Source organism: Chiroxiphia lanceolata, chromosome 7, assembly GCF_009829145.1.
Source record: "Chiroxiphia lanceolata isolate bChiLan1 chromosome 7, bChiLan1.pri, whole genome shotgun sequence".
In the NCBI taxonomy this organism is placed as follows: domain Eukaryota; kingdom Metazoa; phylum Chordata; class Aves; order Passeriformes; family Pipridae; genus Chiroxiphia; species Chiroxiphia lanceolata.
This window is the reverse complement of record NC_045643.1, coordinates 10,105,483-10,123,474: the sequence shown is the minus strand read 5'-3', so window position 1 is coordinate 10,123,474 and position 17,992 is coordinate 10,105,483. Positions and strand designations below refer to the sequence as shown.

Genomic DNA, 17,992 nt, shown 5'->3' with positions numbered 1-17,992 from the left:
GTACCTATTTACCCCCATATATTAAAATAAAAAGAATGCAGCATTTGGGATTTGAATCTGAAACTAAGTGCCTAGAAATTGGGGAAGGAGGATGCTAGGCAGAACATGAGCTCCTTCATGACTTGTTAAATCAAAATTACTCAGAATGAAGTCTGTGCAAGTCTGTCTGCATAGCTCTGTACCCAGCTCTCTATAGGCAAGCCCAAGAAGCTCATCAGCAGAGCTGCAGTACCAGTTTCCAGAAAGGCATACCTAGCTGGGACTGTACCAAAGGCTAATAATGCCACACAACAACTGCTGTTCCCAATATGATAATTGCAATAACAATGTAACAGCTGGATTGTTCACAGGCCATTTACAAACCAAGTTCTCCGGTGCATTGTTGGACTTTAATTTTCTGATTCTTCATTTCCTGCCATCATTTTCTGCATTCAGCTGCAACTCAACATGTAGTTACCATGTAATACTGTGATGTGATTGTCATTGATTATATGGTTATCATCATAATTAAAGACTGACACTAGAATACAGTTCTAACAGAAAGAGGGAGGTAAATGCATGTTTAGGTTTCCCCCACAACACTTCTTCACTTCCTAGAGCAGAACTTTGAGTTATTATTGTTTGAAGAATTGAACATTACTCTAACTTCTCTAAGAGAAGTTTCTTAGATAAACCTATAATTAAAGTTGTTGTTGTTTGGTTTTTTTTAAAGATTTAAGCATGCAAGCCTCATTGCTGTAACTGAAAACACTTCATGGAATTATGTGTCAAGTTAAAAGATAATTTACTCTCACTACAGGTAATTCACAAATGCTTTAAAGAACATTGAAATACATGTTTTTAAGATCCCCAGCATTTAGGATTTTCCTACAGAGTGGCAAGACAAGTCGGGGGAGTTCCAAAAGATGCTTATTGTTCACCACCTAAGACCTGACAAACCATGTACAAAACTTTCACCTTATTGAAAAAGGTCTGTCCATCTTAAAAACCAAAAGTATTTGCAAGTACGTATTTCAACTGTGTTTTCTACAACCATTCTACAATAGCCTCTCATAAAGGAAAATGGGAATTAATAAGATTTCAAAAAAACCCCAGTGAGTTTGAAATTATAACAAGAAAAACTTTTCAAAACAGAATAGTAGGCCTTTAGCTTTTGTTAAGTTTCAGTGTACACACCAAAATCCCCAGAGCTTTTCCTTGTGACTGTCTTACAAACCTTGTGTCTTCCCTTATTCAGGACACCTGCTCTTTCTGCTGGATGTCACTATCTGTGACAATTTTGTCTGATCTCGAAAGATAATTTAACGGTAAGCAGGAGTGTAGATAAAGTAGGTACTTAAAGCAGAGGGATCCACTTGGTTCTATGGGAAGTGTTGTGAAGCAGAACTGTTCTGATTTGAGTATGTCTTGGTATAAGCCTTTAACAGATATCACAAAAGGTACTCAGAGTTCTGAATCTTTATTCAAAAACAAAAAAAATCAGTCTGCTAAAAAACACAATAATATAAGTATTTGCTTAGACATTTTTCACATATTCACAGGTTAGTGGGACTACTATTAGTCCACACTTAAGCACAACAACAAAGCATATTATGAAAGACAGGAGTAGTATAAAAAGCTTTGAACTCTGTTCCAGAGACCTTATGAAGGGAATTCTCTACATACACTTTCTCACACAACTGCTTAGCTTTATATTCATACTCAGATAAAGAAATTACTGTACCACATAAAGAAGAGAAACTTTTAGAATCGGACTTGACACTTCACTTCTCCTGGTCTTATTTTGACTGGCAGTGTGAGCCTTCTGAGCGCTGAGTGGATGGATCATCACTGACAGGCAGTGGCAGTGGTGGTGTGTACTGATGCTTGGAGACAAAGTAATCCACAAGATGCTTCCTAGTTGTGGCGACTTCTTCTTCAAAAGAGTTTATTATCCGTCTGCCAATTTTGCACTTAAAGCAAAGCGAAAATTGAGACTTTCAATTGAGCAATTTAACTGTCCAGTTCAACTAGATTCAAATCTTAGATCCTCAAAACCCCACTGATCTGCCACAAATTCTAGCTTAGAAGTCTGCTTTTGTCTGTGGCTGCTGGAATGGTGCAGAGCAGTTCGGCAAGTGTGTCACATGCACCCCCCCATTTGATTCAGAAACTCCTCCACCAGCCTTGCCAGTAGGGCTCAGTTCAGTGACCACTTCTGGCTATGTATAGTATACCTTTTTCTTTTAAAGTAAAAGGTGACCCGACTGTTTAGCTGTATTTTACATCACATCAGGGAGGGAGACTTAACTTTCATCTTCTGTGTGAAGAGGCATGATCTCACTCCTCAGGACATGTGCTTCAAGAGGGCAAACAGGCCTAGTGGATTGCCCTCCAAGCTATTGGTGACAGGATTCTTGGGCACAAAGTGTTCCCACTTGAAGCTGCTGCTTCAAGTTTTCTATATACTCTACTTAGAAATAAAGTAATATTATGACCAAGACCCTTTTTGTACCTTGAAACACTGCTCTAAATCATTCGCAGTTCAGGTTGGATAACATCAGTGTCTCACTCTTAATACACCTTTTAAGCTATCAGACTGCTTGCCCTGCACCATGTGATCCTATTCTTATTTATTTAATCTGTTGCATAGGGACCTTAAATACTTAACTTTGATGTTCACCAGGTATGTATTTAATACAGAATAGTATTAGCAAAGCAAAGACTTTATTTGTGCAAACCCACCAAGAAGTAAGATGCAGAACCTTTACTGCACCTTATCAGGGAGCTTGGGTCACTTGATTCTTAGTATCCATGGGAGTAGGGCTCATATATCAAAGATCAGCTGATCTTGATTAACAGAGCAGCTCAGTTTTGTGTGCTTTTTTACATGCCAGCACTGTGGCACTAAACCCCGGGATCGAGAAGGAGTAAAACTGGTGAACTGTAAAACATTTGAGATGGGCTTTAAAGTTTGAAAGATTAATTAGGCTGATTTATATGTAAAACTGGACATGTGAAACAATGATCTGGTCAAATTTTGTCTTTTCACATGTGTTGTTCATCCCTCCTGAAGATGACAGAGTGGCTCACTGTTGAGCTTCCTGGATTGGTTATTGTACCCAATATATTTTTTTCTGCTGTAATAAGTTGCTGGTTTTCTCTAAAGGAAACAGGTTTGCATTCAAAAACCAGACAATAGACTGAACTGAGAAGTGTCTGGGTGCAGATTTCTTAGCCAATAATGCATGTAAATCATTATATCAGTATAAGTCATGTCCTAACCTTATACCATCACTCCTGGCTGATGCCTGGAAACCTTAGAGATAGAGGTTCTTGTTTACATTCTTGCTTTGAATCTTATAAGAAGATTATTTGGTTAACACTTACAATGAATGTTCTCAGCCGTGTCATCTCCAGCATGTAGTACTCCTCCATTGTAAGGTCTTCAAAGTTCTTAGGAAGAGATAAAAAGTCACAGGTGTGACGTTTGGTGTGTTCCTCCCTGCAAAATAAACCCAGAATAAGAACATATAATAAACCCAGAATAAGAACATATAATAAACCCAGAATAAGAACATATAATAAACCCAGAATAAGAACATATAATAAACCCAGAATAAGAACATATAATAAACCCAGAATAAGAACATATAATAAACCCATAAAAGTTACGTTTCAAGAGATGAAGATCTGAAGTGACAGGTCGCTTCAGTACTTCTACTGCCCATCAGCAGAACAAGAAAACACAAGAAATAGATCTAGTGGATCTCAGACAAAAGCTACTTGAACTATTTCAAGGCTATTAGGTAAGATAAACTTCAGTTTTGTGAACTGTCATGGAGGAAATTGGTAACTTTATAATGACTAAGGGGATGTTGTCAAAGAAGTTTGGGGAAACACTTCAAGAACTTTGTTGCATCTGTGCTTACCATGGATCATCATTTTGCTCCCAGCCTTCCAGTTCTAACAAGCAAAAGAAACATTTTGCCACATCTGGTTCATTTACATTTGGACAGTGGATGAATCCCGCCTTTGCCATCTGCAAGGGACAGTTTAGAAGTTTAGAGCCTTATCCCACACATTTGCTCGTGTTTACATGAGCAGACTTGATTCTGAAGAGCTTGCAAACAACACCTTTCCTCACAATGTCTATCAGCACAGATCAGGCTGAAAAAGAAATTTTAAGTGTGAGGACTGCAAGCAGGTAAATAAGCAATTAGTAAAGGAACAAGGAATAGGCTACAAGTAGTGAAAAGATTTCTGCATAGCTGTGCTATCTGCAGGCAACTGGAATAGCTTTGTTGCACCAGGTAACAACTAGTAAATGCCACGATACACAGGTATTTCTGTAGCAGTGCATGAGATCTGCCATAGTTAGGACTTTAAAGAATATTTTCAGAGAAAAAAAAAAAGGCTTGGACATAGAGAACCTTTAAATATAAATTATGTGAGTAAAATGCTACATCTTGGACTTCTATGTTTTCCTGTCACTTTAGAATCATGTCTGATCAGAACACTAAAAATTAAGTTTATTTCAGTTATCCAAACCTTCTCAGATAACTCCTGAAGTGTGACTCATCTGAGATCCAGCTTGAAGGTTTCACGTGTGTGCCTATTTAGAAGTCAGGTAGATTTTTTTAATTTTTATTTATTAATTTATTTATTTTTAACGCTCAAGTCAAAGCCTGCAGGGACAGAAACATTAAGTTTTCTAAAGTTTATATATTTTCCATTTTTGAATTTTAAGTAGCCATCATTCTGCTACCTCATCCTTCCTGCTGGATGTGTACTTTTCCAGTCTAATGTAGGCTACTTTGCCATGAATAGAAATTTGCAATCAGAAAGACTACATAATACTAGAAATCAACTTTTCAGTGACAAGAACAAAAAAAAGTAACTATATTAAGTTCTGCAGCTAGACTAATAGACTGAACACAGAAAAGCCAGTCATCCTACTACAGTATTTCTGAGGAGCAAACAGAGCAAAGTTGGAGTATTTAACTTTCCATCTTCATCAAGTTTAATGGGCTCTTCTTGAGCACGAATATACTTAACAGTGACTCCACATTTAGGCACAGTATATAAAAAATAAGGCACAGGAAAAATAACCATTTTTCAGACTTACATTCTCCGGAGTGCACTTGCAGTTCTCTTGGAAAGGCCACTTTGTGAAGGTTTTTAAACGGTTCTCATACTCATACATCTCCTTAAAATCAGTCAAGAGCTTGGAAGCTGAACTAAGCTCTTTCAAGAGCATCTCCATCTATAAAGCCCACAGTTAACAGAGCCCAGAGCCTCTCTCCTGCTCTCAAATTTAAGGCATTATACTAATTGGTGACACATTGCACCTGTAAAGCAGGGTAAGTTTTTAAAGAAAGCAAAAACACAGGTGAGTTTATGAGCAGGACAATCAAGAGAAATGAAGCCACTGGAACTTTTCCCCCCTCTGGTCACAACGAGGATAATATATTTTTAAATTTTATACGCTAAGTTGCTGTATTTGTAACTGGAATTTTTAACATGAAGTTTTTAACATTTCAATTATAAAATCTGCAATTATCACAGGTGCTTTCAGGGAAAAAATATATAGTGTGACCAAGTACATAGAATGTGACAGAGGCGTTGAATCCTTTAGTGTTTCTTAGACTTCATTTTCAGATATTAAATCTTAGGATTCTCTTTGCAAATACTATTGCATTTCTTTAAAGAGGAGGTGGTTATTTTATAATATTCTAAATATTCTATTCTATTTTAAAATATTTTAGAGTATGTCCAGAGATAGAATCAGTGATAATATTTTGAAGAATTACATCTGTAAAGGTTTACAGGATGAAAGTATTAATCTGTCACTTTATAAATTGTCTCTTATTTTGGTACAGAGCCCACTTAGCTTCAGCAGCAATTTTAAATACCAGTGTGTTCAAGTCTGCTGTATACAGCAGCTTTCTAAGCCAAAATCTTAACACCTTTGAAAGCTGTTGCATTATGAGACTTGAAAAATTTAAATCCTCTCCATAATACAGATGGAGTAAGTGCAGAAAATAACCCAGCATGTCAGTCTGTCCAGATGTGGTGACAGAAATGAGATTAAGGAACATTTGCATAGGACTTTTAATTTCAGCTCTATCAGAGCATCTTTTTTGCCTAGATTTACACATGCTAAATCACTGATTCCTCTGGGACTGTACTTGTATCTAATTTTATATGCAGGGATACTGTCCTTGGAATTGATATTCAGATGTTTAGAGTAGTATGTGTTACCCTAACCAGGACAATTTAATTCTATTTTTCCTTTTTCTTTTAGATGATACATATGGTAGAAGAATCCAAAGCCTGGGCTGTGCAACCACTGATATTTACACTTTCTCCTGGTGCTGACTCCATGACAGCCCTTCTGTAGTTTGCTGATGATCAAGTATTTTAATATCTCCAGACTTTTTTAACATAGTTGATGTTTGTGTGTGTATATGTGTACATATGTGTATGTTTGTGTGAAGCAGGGAACTTATATTTAAGTAAAAGTTGAAATGCAAAAGTAAGCTCAAAAACCTGTTTTTAACTGCCCAAAAACACATTAAAATTGATCTTCTGATTCTCTTTAACAAAAGGCACTAAATAACGTAGAGGGCTTTTTTCAGGAATAAATAATTTGTCTATTGTTTAAAGAAAATGGTAGGTTAAATATTTTTGGCATATTTTATGATCTTGTGAAGTCATGATCTATTTAACTAATTTGTTTGTGTAATCTCAAATATAAAATGCAAAAAAGAAAAAAACTGTAATGGTTTAAATGTTTATTGTAAGTAATTTTACCTGAAAATGCTATTTTTTTTCTAATATGCATTAATTGTAATATAATACTTAATTAAAAACATCATAGTAATATAGGACCTTAGAATCTTGGGTGACATTTACACATCAGAATTGCAGAATTGAAGTATGGATTTTTTTCACTTTGACTGTCATTATTATGGCATTTAAAACAACAACAAAAAAAATCCCCAACAGCCCAAATCAATTCTTATGTAACAAGAGTACTGCTAGAATACTAGAAAGTTGCTGGGTTTGGGTAAGATGTATTTCTTGCATTTCCTGACTATTATTCTGTCAGGAACTATCATTCTCTGCTGTTGAGAATGACAGACATACTTCAAGTCTCCAGCCACCAAACCGCAAAGGTATCTTGCATTTTATAGTAGATTTTCTACATCCTTCAAGAGCAAGATCATATTGTTTTCAGGAGTATTTTTAAACTGTCAGAATCTTATAGTTCCAGATTAAATGGATGTGTAGTTGGAGTATTTCAATGGAAGACAGATAAGAGGTTTTAGTGAAGTGGAATGGCACGAAAAAAAAGATTTAAATTGTATTTTAAACTATACCATACATTAAATATCATATATTCAGTATCTGATCCTGACTTTTCCAACAGCTGCAGAAAGCCTGTTAGTAATGTTACAACTCTGTGATTCAGTTAAAGCAGACCCTGATGACTGTGTATATATGATCTGGGGGAAAAAAACCCTCACAAATTAAATAGGTGCTTTCCACTAAAAGGCAACTAGTTTTGATAACTGGCAATAGTGCAGTAAATTTAATTTTTATTTTATTGCTCATCTCCTACTTCTTCAATTGAAATTTGTGGTATGGTATCAATAATACAGCTCTCTAGTTAAAAAAAAAAATTAAGACTGGGAAAATCTTCGCCACTCTTTTTATAACTAGATATCTGTTTAAATGATTTTATATTATTTTTCTATAATTAATGTAGATCATCTAACTGAGATCTATATTTTGCTAAACTGTCTCAACTGAAAAACAAACCAACCCAAAAGTTCCTACACAATGTTTTTGTGTAAAGGCCATAAGTCTACCTTGATAAGGAGAAAAAAAAAAAGGCATAAATATTGTTTGAGCAATGTTTTATAACACAGTGGTGTAAACAAAACTGCATAGGTGCATGGCCTCGTACACATAGCTGCATGTCATGTATACTGATTATATATAATGAATATATAGCTTTAAAAATAAAATCACTTTGAGGGTTTAAGAGAATATTTAGAACTGGTGCTCATGATAGTTTAATGATCATGCTGAAGGCCTTTGTGTGTCAAAAAGCTACCCCTGACTCACAAACAGTCAGTCAGTGACCAGAGCAGGAGACGCTGGGCTTTGAGTGACTCAAAGACAGCATCACTGTGCAGGACACAAGAAAAAAAAAATGGTTTAACCAGCCATGAATTATTAACAGTATTTCACTTGGTTTTAAGGTTGCGTTCAAGACATTGCTGTGAGGCCTCTGCTTTTTCCACGCTCTGGTGCAAGAAAGGTGGAATTTTGGGCCGTTGTGTTGGAACATTCCATACAGCTCCAATGTGACTGACCTGCACAGCAGCTGCACACCTTCCTTGACCAGTACAAGGTACAGCAACTGCTCACAAGGGTCACCAGCCCTTGCTTGCATTTTGTAGGACTATGTGTGAATGTACCAATGCAGGCTGGGTTGTTGCCACAGCCACAGCTTAGTGGGGACAGTGAACTGGAAGCCAAGGTCTACTTGCCATAGTGCTCACCACATTCAGTTTGTGGTTAGAGTACCATGATTGGTACATAACAGATCTGGGAAAATTTCAAATTACAATTCAGAAGTTCTGCCACGCAAAACAGAGCAGCATTTGTTTCCCACAGTTGCCTTATTCACTGGAATTGTAACCTGTCTCCAGGCAGGAACTGTGGATTCCATTCTTGGCGATATTACTGCGAAGTGTAAAACATCACACTAAGACACTTAATGGCTCTCTGTGATTTATTCAATGACAGGGAGAATACCAGATCCTCAACTATTTCAGATTAAAGAGAACCTCGACCTATTTGTGTAAGTTTGGCAGAAGGCATTTCCTTCCCTGTTTGCAGAGTTAGGTGTATTTCATAGAAGCCCCTCTGGAATCTGCTAGCAATACATGGCACTTCTTCACATTCCAGCTTCCCAAGCAGCCCACTAGAGCCAAAATCTGTTAAAGTTATGGATGGGGCAGGAAGGGGGCGGGGGTGTGTGTGTTATTTTCAAACAACTGTCAGCCTGGAGTTATTTTGCTTATCAATGTGGTTAACAGGCAAATTCAAGCAATAATGTGGCTAACGGGCAAGTGATTCAAGCAGCTTCATGGAATTGTGTGTTTCCGTCCTGAAGGAGAGGGTGGGAAGGGGGAGGGTTCTTAGGGAAACGTCCTACAACCAGAGCTTAGGAGCAAATATACTTCCTACCAGTGAGGGAGGCTTTTTTTTTTCCTTCTCTTAAAGATAATAACTTGTATGTAGTAAACATTCCTTGGTACCTTTTTTGACCGTTTTTCCTCATCCCAGTTCTCAGTGTATCACCCACTCTTGCCTTGATTTTCTGTAAATAATTTATCTGTTATCAGTCATAATTTTTTTCCTTTTATGCACCTAAGAGGAGTCCAGTTTCTCCCAACCTCAAGACTTTAAGCATGTTTGACTTTATTTTCTAAAAAAAAAATAAAAAATTATGAGCATAGCTATGGCCCTGTGACAGCATACGTTTATTTTAGGAATATGCCAAACAAGGAGAGAAAATTTTGGAAGATTTTTCCATAAACTTGTACTCAGGGGAGTTCTAGCTGCATTACTACGGAAATTTTTGGTGCTATTATTCTTCAAAAGCAGCAATGCTGGATGACTTGATGGATGATTATTTGAAGATCTGCAGACCAAATGGTTCGAGCATGAATTAACAGCTTTTAAACTTTCCAGTGAGAATTCTGGTTGACTTCCAAGTAAATTACACAGTGATAGGGATATGCTGCCCAGAGAATTGCTCAGCTGCTGCTCAGATCACCGGCTTTTTTTTAAGAGCTGCCACCTGATGTTCTTCACTCTACAACTGGAGAATGCAATTATGGTGGCAGCATCACTGATGACTGGGATTGGCTCTGTAAGTGTGCTAAACAAGTTGTTGAAATAGAAAGTAGTGTCTGAGAGGAGCTGAGAACCCTCTGTTAATAATAATAATAATGGGAAGTTTGGTGTTGTGTATCTTGGGAGCGGAGGCAATCTGCTAAGAAAGAGGAAAAAAGAAAGAAGTTTTCAGAGCTATCTTTTAAAAAGCAAATAAAAAACCCTGCCAACAATGTAAAAATACTTTGGCCAATCCAAAGCTGTCCAAGATGAAAAGGACTACTTTGTTCTTCGCTGCAGACATGGCTGAAGCTGTGTAAGAGAGCAGACATTCCACAGTGACCAAGTTACCCAGCCTCAGTGTACAAGACCAGCGAGAGAAGAGGGGTCCTGTCAACTACAGGCCATTCCAGCACCTTTGTGGTTGTCACGACTCTCCCTTCAGACCAACCACAAGAACACCGGGTCAGACAGGTGTGGCATTATTATGTCAGCTTAATTCATAAACCTATTGCAGTTTTGGGAGGTAGGGGCATTTTCCAGATCACTTCTAAGGAGTGCATGTCAGTCCTGAAATGCCATGTAAAAAGAGAAATCGAGTTTTTTTACAATGTTGCATTTGTGCCTTTCACGAGATTTGAAATGGAATACTAAAATACAGAAGTACACAACAAAACCTTATAAAAGCCAACAAAAATATCCGCTCCTTGAATAGCTTTTATTTTCTGAAGGCTCCTTACGTATAAGGAACATACATAAAATGAACACAACACTGTTGACAATGAACAAAACAGCATTTGATCATTTCCAGCTTTATAAAATCTTAAAAAATGATCTAGTTATAACAAAAAGACCAATAGCTCAGCAAGTTATCTTATTGGACCATAATCACATTTTAAACCATAGACTCAGTTGTTAATGGGGAAAGAAAAATAAAAAAAAATAATAATAAAAAAATCACACTGCATCTAGCAACTACAACATTTTCTAAGCATAATCACAGAGGATTGAGTGCAATGTGATTTACATCAAAATTCTTATGGGATGTCACACAGTGACAGCATTGTAATATACAAGTAACATTTATGCCCTCCAACAAATACAAGTTAAATGAGACTCTGGATTCAAGCAAAATGGAATGTTGAAGCCAAGTAGAAATGTAGTGGAATTCAGATTGTCTGTAACAGAAGTGTACATTAGAATCTTTTGGAATTCAATACTGGCGGAAACACATAGAAGAAGTCACAGCTGTTACACTGCTCTGTTACATTTGCAATAAATATTAGAAAATAAAAGTAAACAACCTATATTCCATGAAAAATACAGTACCTACCTTCAATGACCACGTTTTTCCCTTGTCTGAAGATGGTCTTGGAAGGAAGTTAACTATTTTCCTACAGAGGCAGTGTATTAAGCTATAACCATATTACAACTAATAAAAAAGTAAATATACTACCTGAAATACAGAAATCTTCATTTGAAAAGAATTAAGAGAAATAAGCTTTAAAAAATGATTTGACAAAACATCAGTTCAGCTGCATAATGACCCCCTTATACTTGACAGAATTAACAGAAAAGAAAAACTAAGTCAGTTTAATACATAAGAAACACAGATTGTTTAAACTTAGATCCTCAGAAGGTATCCAGTGAGTTAAGTCTCTTTGAAAATGGTACTCAGTGACCAAACATGAACACTATGCTAAAATGTCACCCAGGAGCTTTACACTGCAGAAATTCAGGAATCTGAAGCTAACAACAGTGTGTTTGCTAATTAGGGTCCAACAGTAAACATGTTTAAAGAGCAAAAAATAAAACCTGAGTTCAGAACATGAAATGGCTGCCTGCCTGAACTCTGGGCTTTTGGCTTCTTCACTGAAGAAACTGCACCCTTCTTTGAAATGGACCCTTAATACTGTTTCCTGATACTGAATTAGGAAGAAATACTGGCGACCGACCGATTACTTTAAAATACATGAGCTGCTCTCAGTAAAAGCTGACCTGACCAATGAAGTTTCAAAAGTAAAGGGCCACAGGAAACACATTAACTTGAAATGGAATGAAGATACCAACTGGCTCTCATTAAAGGCGTTAGGATCAGTGTTCTTAGCAGCTACACTGGCACCAAGCAGACCGAAACGAAACTTACGGCACATAGTCAAAATACAGCTTTTACCTGGCATACACATAAAATAGACGAACTGCATGTTTTAAAAAAAGCTACTACCATGCTTAGGACTGGTACTACAGAATCAACTTGCACTCCTCACAAACTCACAATTTTTTTTTTAAGGAGATGGGTACAAGAAGAACTAACTCATGTCTGGCAATATACGCATATCAGCACAATCTGATCTAGGACAGCTGGTCCCAGCAAGTTAAGGCCCAAAGTTTCAGTCTATTCTTCCGAATGACACATACCATTGTTCTACCACATCTGCTTTTTAATAATCTAATTTAAATACCAAAATTGTAAAAAAATATCTTAGAAATGAACTCCTTTATACTGGAAGTAGAAATCTTCTTACATACTCTCTACTGCCAGAAATGGCTGGTGTTGCAATGTCTGATAACAAGGCATTGTAGAAACACATTTGATCTGCTATTACAGTATTGTAAATAACCTACCGTTACAACATACACAGAGCATAATTTAACCTTTGTGCCCAGGTTCAGTAACTAGCATCTTGAACTTTGGATTGTTTTAACATGAAGAGAAGAAAACAGTTCAAAATAATTGTTTTTAAAAAAATGGAGAAATTCCCGTATGGATTCTTTGTTAAAAGAGTTTGCACAAATTCACAGCCACAATTCTTCAGTAGTTTATGCTGCAAGTGGCACACAATACATGTTTAGCGTCTGTAAGAAAAAACCAGAAACAGCTCAATAACTCCAACGTCAGGGATTTCCCCAAGCTAACACTAATTCTACTGCATTTTGCATTTTCCTACTAATATCAAGGAACAAACATCAAATAAATCTTAGCTGGGAAAAACATCATCAAACTGACCCTTGACAGAAGTCACACTTTGCAGAGTACATGGCAACAGCCTGCCTTCTTACACAGGAGGACTGAAATGATGGAGTGAGCTTAACATGTCTTGCAAGAACTTAAACAGTGTTTAGGCTTTGGGTTTCTTTTTAAAAATTTAAACTGGCATAGTGGTTTCCAGTCATGTCCTGCTGCAAGATTTAATATTTCAAGTCACCACTATGCAGAAAAATCAGCGCAGAATTAATATATATATATACATACACGCACACACACATATATATGTATGCATATCTGTATATATCTACATAGATCTATACATATATAGATACATATATGCACTACTCAGGACTTATATGGCACTAAAAGCTTGCTCGGGTGCCTTGCAGAGGTTTTTGTTTTAACTGTAACATCTTCTTGGTTCTGTCCAAGTGTACCAATGAAATGGTATTTTCCCAATTAAGATCATTCACTGTACTTTTTCTTTCTTAAGCAAGCAGTGCTCCCTATATAGTACACTGAACTTGGCCTTTATTTCTCATATTTTGTGTTTCCTAAGTGTTGATCACTCGAGTGTAGAAGTTGCATTGGGTGGCCTGATCTGATCTGAATTAGAAAAAAGCATTAGTTAATCTAGGCAGAAATGAAATGTCCTGTACTTGTGTAAGTAGTGCAAGCCACCGCATTTCCTCTGAGCAACGTGCATACAGTGAAACAGTGCAGACTCAAAGCCATACAGCAACATTATTGTAACCACAGTGATTACCAGAATTAGGTCAAAACTGGATGTCAAGCACAATTTTGTCTTCATAGAGGGCAATCACCAGCATGATGGCAAATCCAAGAAGCAGGCCTAGATTCTGAAGAACAAACTGCCCCACAGGACAGTAGCCATGCTCTTCATTATCTCCATCTCCATGAAGCATTTCTGGAAGCTAAAAGGAAAAAAACAATTTAGAAAGTTTTTTCACCTCTATTCCATTCATACAGGACAAATTTACAAGATGGTATTGTCAAGACTAAATACTCCGGGGTTCAGATACAAAACAACACACTAAGACATAGCTTAAACTCTACCTAACCACTACAGTCAATAAAAACATGATCATATCATAAAACACTTTTTCTTTGGACTTTTTTTTTCTTAAGCTTTTACTGGATCACACATCTAATTGAACATTAAGTTCCTCAAGATAAGGACCAGCCCAGCAGTTCTGCTCTCTTGAGTACTTCTACTCAATTAAAATTGTCATGCTCAAGTAAACGTAATAAAAAGCTTTGCCTATTTCTACAGTAATTACATTGCTATAAATATACCCTTTATAATGACTTTGCTGATTAACTTAGCCATTCATTTGTCATGTTAGATGCTTACACATAGTCACATACACATCCCTTTAAAATACGGGAATAGTAGCTCCAGGCAATTAAAGAGAAATTCTATGTGAAACTGTAAGAAATTATGAAAGTTCTGGCTAGTCCTTTTGTTCCTCATCTGTGAAGAAAAGTCAAAGAGTACTGACAAAAGCAACAAATAATAGCGGACTTGGAAGATGTAAAAATAAATCTTACAAAGTGTTTTACAACACATACAGAAGAGAAATAGCGTGTTTACAAAGAAATTAATTCATGAAAGCAGGAGGTGAAAACAAAGGAATTTCTTCAAGACACACAGTATGCAAAAAGAAACTACAGAAGAAAACGTAAACTTCAGGTAGTACACAGCACAAGTCTATTTACTGCTCTTCATTAGATAGGCTAGAGTAGTTTTTGTTATTCTGAGTACCTGAATTCTGCAGAGACAATGATATCAAAGCTGCTAAAAACCCAAATATGTTACACCCTTCTGGTCTTGTATTACTGTATTTCTAAAAGACACATAACCTGACAATTAATTTGACTCACTGAGTATTAAAATATATACAAAAGAACCCAAACTGATGTGAAAAATGACACATTACATATACATATCAATTGACAATCACATGACAATAAATATACAATAGGCCAGGCAGTTTAACAGCAAGCACTATACCAAATTATAAAGTACTGTTAAGTCACCAAAATAAATGCAGTAATGATTGAGTTTACACTACTAGAATTATTTTATTTTTAATAAACCAGACTTGTTTTCAGCAAGTAACACAAAATCTAATCAGAGAATTGTGCTGGAATTGCTGCTGCCAATTCTCATCTTCATGTTTTTTGGATGGAAGACCTGTTTTTGTAGAAGTTGTAACTTCTACAGAGACAGAATATTGCTGTTCTGAATCTAAGGATGCTCTTAAGAATAATGAAAGAATACTCTGGTAACTGTCTCAAAACCTAGGAAGGGTACAGTGCTCTGTCTCCATTTCCAGTCATGGGCATGAAAACGGAGAAAAGGATGAGTAGAAGTGGAAGTCTTAGTTACAGGTAGTGGCAGTGCTCATGTATTCCCCAAACTGTGGCACTGAACAGCAAGTAGAAGACCCCTGTCCTTTACAATAAAAAGAAAAAGATTATTTAACAGTAACCAGTACTATGGGCACACTCCCCATCGTTGCTGTCCTCAAAATACTTATTTATTTTTACAGTAGAAAGGGTCCTGGAAAGACTCTGAGAGGGAGGGAGGAAGGAGGCTGTGCACTGCAAGAACTTCTTACTGGCAATAAAACCCTCCTTCCATCTTTGAGATGTAGCCCACACATACATTAGCACTGTAGGAACGAACCTCCTGCATATTCACATTTACCTGGTGAAGAGGCACTGCCCAACTGCTGGACACAGTGCTGCTTCAGCTCTGCTGTCCCTGCAATGCTGCAGTAGCTATGGGAGGTATGAACAGAACTTCTGAGAGCAGCTTGGCAGGCATGAAAAAGAAATTGTTCAGAGAAGTCACAGATTTTTTTTTTAAATCTGGTGCTCTGGATTCAAAAAAAAAAGGCTTCACCTTAGCACTACTACAAGGGGGTTTAAAACTGCTGGGTATTTACTTTGACAGCATTGGAGGAATCAAAATCTATTCTTCTTGTGTGTCAGGTAACAAAGTCTTTGAGAGGAAGCAGATTATGGAAACACCAAGACAAGAATCTGGAGCAGTTTCAAGTGTGTCTTGCAGAAGTTTTGCTGCTCTTGTTTAGTCAGACCATTGGGCTTTGACTATTTGGTTGCTACTATGATGACTGAGGAAAAGAAAAAGGAATAAAAGAATGAAAATACTGCCTTCCTTTATACATGATATCTTCACTCAAAGGAAATAAATATCAGCCACAGGACTTATATACAAGTGATATTCCGGTAATTATAGGCTACTGTAGTTGCAAGAAGGATCCCTCTCTGCAGACATTTTATTTAACAATTTAGCAAGCCCTGACAAGAACTTATTCACCTATTAACAGAGTAACTGAGTTACTTGAGTAACTACAGTATATTTACAAATCAAAGTCTCAATAATGAACTGAAGAGCATTAGAAAATACCCCGAAAGTGGAAAACGATTTCATCATCATTACGCTTAGGAAAGACAAGAAGTGAGGAAATTGGCTTATTTAAATGAAACTCTGAAGCTGCTTAGGAGAGAAATTAGGTCTAAATATGGATTGATAACGTGCACAACACTGTTACTGCCCGAAGGATCTGGACCTATGGTGTACACACACCGAAGGTAACATACCTATAAGCTCCTGAAGCAGTAGCATTTTCCCACAAGATAAATTTCTTTTAAAGCTAATCACCACAAGAACTATATATTACCAGCTGCTCATGCTAAAGTTTTGTACTGAACTTCCCAGAACATACCAAGATTAAATTTTAGTGAAGAACAACCCCGAACACTAGGTTGAACTCCAGCACACAGTGGCCCAGCCACAGCAGTCCTATGTTTTATGCATGGAGTGTAAAAATGGCACAGCACCATCCCAACCTTACCATGTCCACCAAGGCCACATAGAGGAACATGCCAGCGGTGACGGCGAAGATCCAGAGGGTGATGTTGTTGGCGTACTGCCCCACGGCCGTGCCGATCAGCATCCCGATGTACGCCATCATGGCTGACAGCAGGTTGTACACAATGGCCTGCTTTACTGTCATACCTGCTTTGAGGAGCACAGCAAAGTCACCTGCAACAGGGACAGAACACAGGGGTTTGGCATCAGGAGACGTAAAACTCTTCTCAGGAGAAGCAAGTAAACAAATTAGCTTACACTTACTACCTCACCAATCCAAGGAACTGCCAAAGTAAAAATGCTGCTACAGATGGTCAGAGTCAGGCTGAGCAACAGAAAATGACAACTCTTGTAAAAACTGTATTTATGTGCAGCAATCCCTTGATTAAAATATGATTTAATGCTGATTGTCAGAAAGGTAATAGTAACTAATCATGAAGGGTAAATGGAGGAGTCTAGATCTGGTCCTCCCACAGAGAATACACAGAATCACAGAATAAGCCAAGCTGGAAGGACCCACAAGGGTCATCGAGTGCAAGTTCTGGTCCTGCACAAGACCATCCCCAAGACTCACACCATGTGCCTGAGAGTATCATCCAAATGCTTCTTGAACTCTGTCAGGCTTGGTGCTGTGACCACTGCCCTGGGGAGCCTGTTCCAGTGCCCAACTGCCCTCTGGGGGAAGAATCTTTTTCTAATATCAAACCTAAACCTCCCCTGACACAACTTCAGACCATTCCCTGGGGTCTTGTCACTGGTCACCACAGAGAAGAGATCAGTGCCTGCCTCTCCTCTTCCCCTCACGAGGAAGTGGTAAACTGTAATGATGTCTCCCCTCAGTCTCCTCTTCTCCAGGCTGAACAGACTAAGTGACCTCAGACACTCCTCATATGGCTTCCCCTCAAGGCCCTTCATCATCTTTGTTGCCCTCCTTTGGACAGTCTCTAATAGCTGGACATCTTTTTGGTATTGTGGTGACCAAAACTGCCACAATATTCAAGGTGAGGCTGCCCCAGTGCAAAGTAGAGCAGGACAACCCCCTCCCTCAACTGGCTGGTGATGCTTTGCCTGATGCCCCCCAGGACACAGTTGGCCCTCCTGGCTGCCAGGAAACTGCTGACTCATATTCAGCTTACTGTGGACCAGGACCACCAGACCAGGACCGGTCCCTTTCCTGGCAC

General features: G+C 37.7%; 2 protein-coding genes across 3 annotated transcripts in view; both read right to left on the bottom strand.

The window, feature by feature from the left end:
* Positions 1-1,443: 1,443 nt before the first annotated feature.
* Positions 1,444-7,323, bottom strand: LOC116789270 (baculoviral IAP repeat-containing protein 5.1-like). The gene is made up of 3 exons (XM_032692881.1): positions 3,912-7,323; positions 3,370-3,484; positions 1,444-1,952 (listed from the first exon to the last, which is right to left on the bottom strand). The coding sequence occupies exons 1-3, from the start codon at positions 4,019-4,021 to the stop codon at positions 1,779-1,781; spliced, it is 399 nt and encodes a 132-aa protein (XP_032548772.1). The 5' UTR covers positions 4,022-7,323; the 3' UTR covers positions 1,444-1,778.
* Positions 7,324-9,492: 2,169 nt separating this feature from the next.
* Positions 9,493-17,992, bottom strand: part of SLC39A10 (solute carrier family 39 member 10) — a 40,252-nt gene continuing 31,752 nt past the window's right edge. The window contains exons 9-11 of one of the 2 annotated variants that reach the window (XM_032692880.1): positions 16,795-16,985; positions 13,653-13,821; positions 9,493-12,753 (exon numbers count right to left, since the gene is read on the bottom strand). In XM_032692880.1, coding sequence (XP_032548771.1) covers positions 13,663-13,821; positions 16,795-16,985 — 350 coding nt within the window. In that variant the 3' untranslated portion in view covers positions 9,493-12,753; positions 13,653-13,662. Of the gene's footprint in view, positions 13,822-16,794; positions 16,986-17,992 lie in introns of both variants that reach the window. The other variant, XM_032692879.1, reaches the window with a different exon arrangement.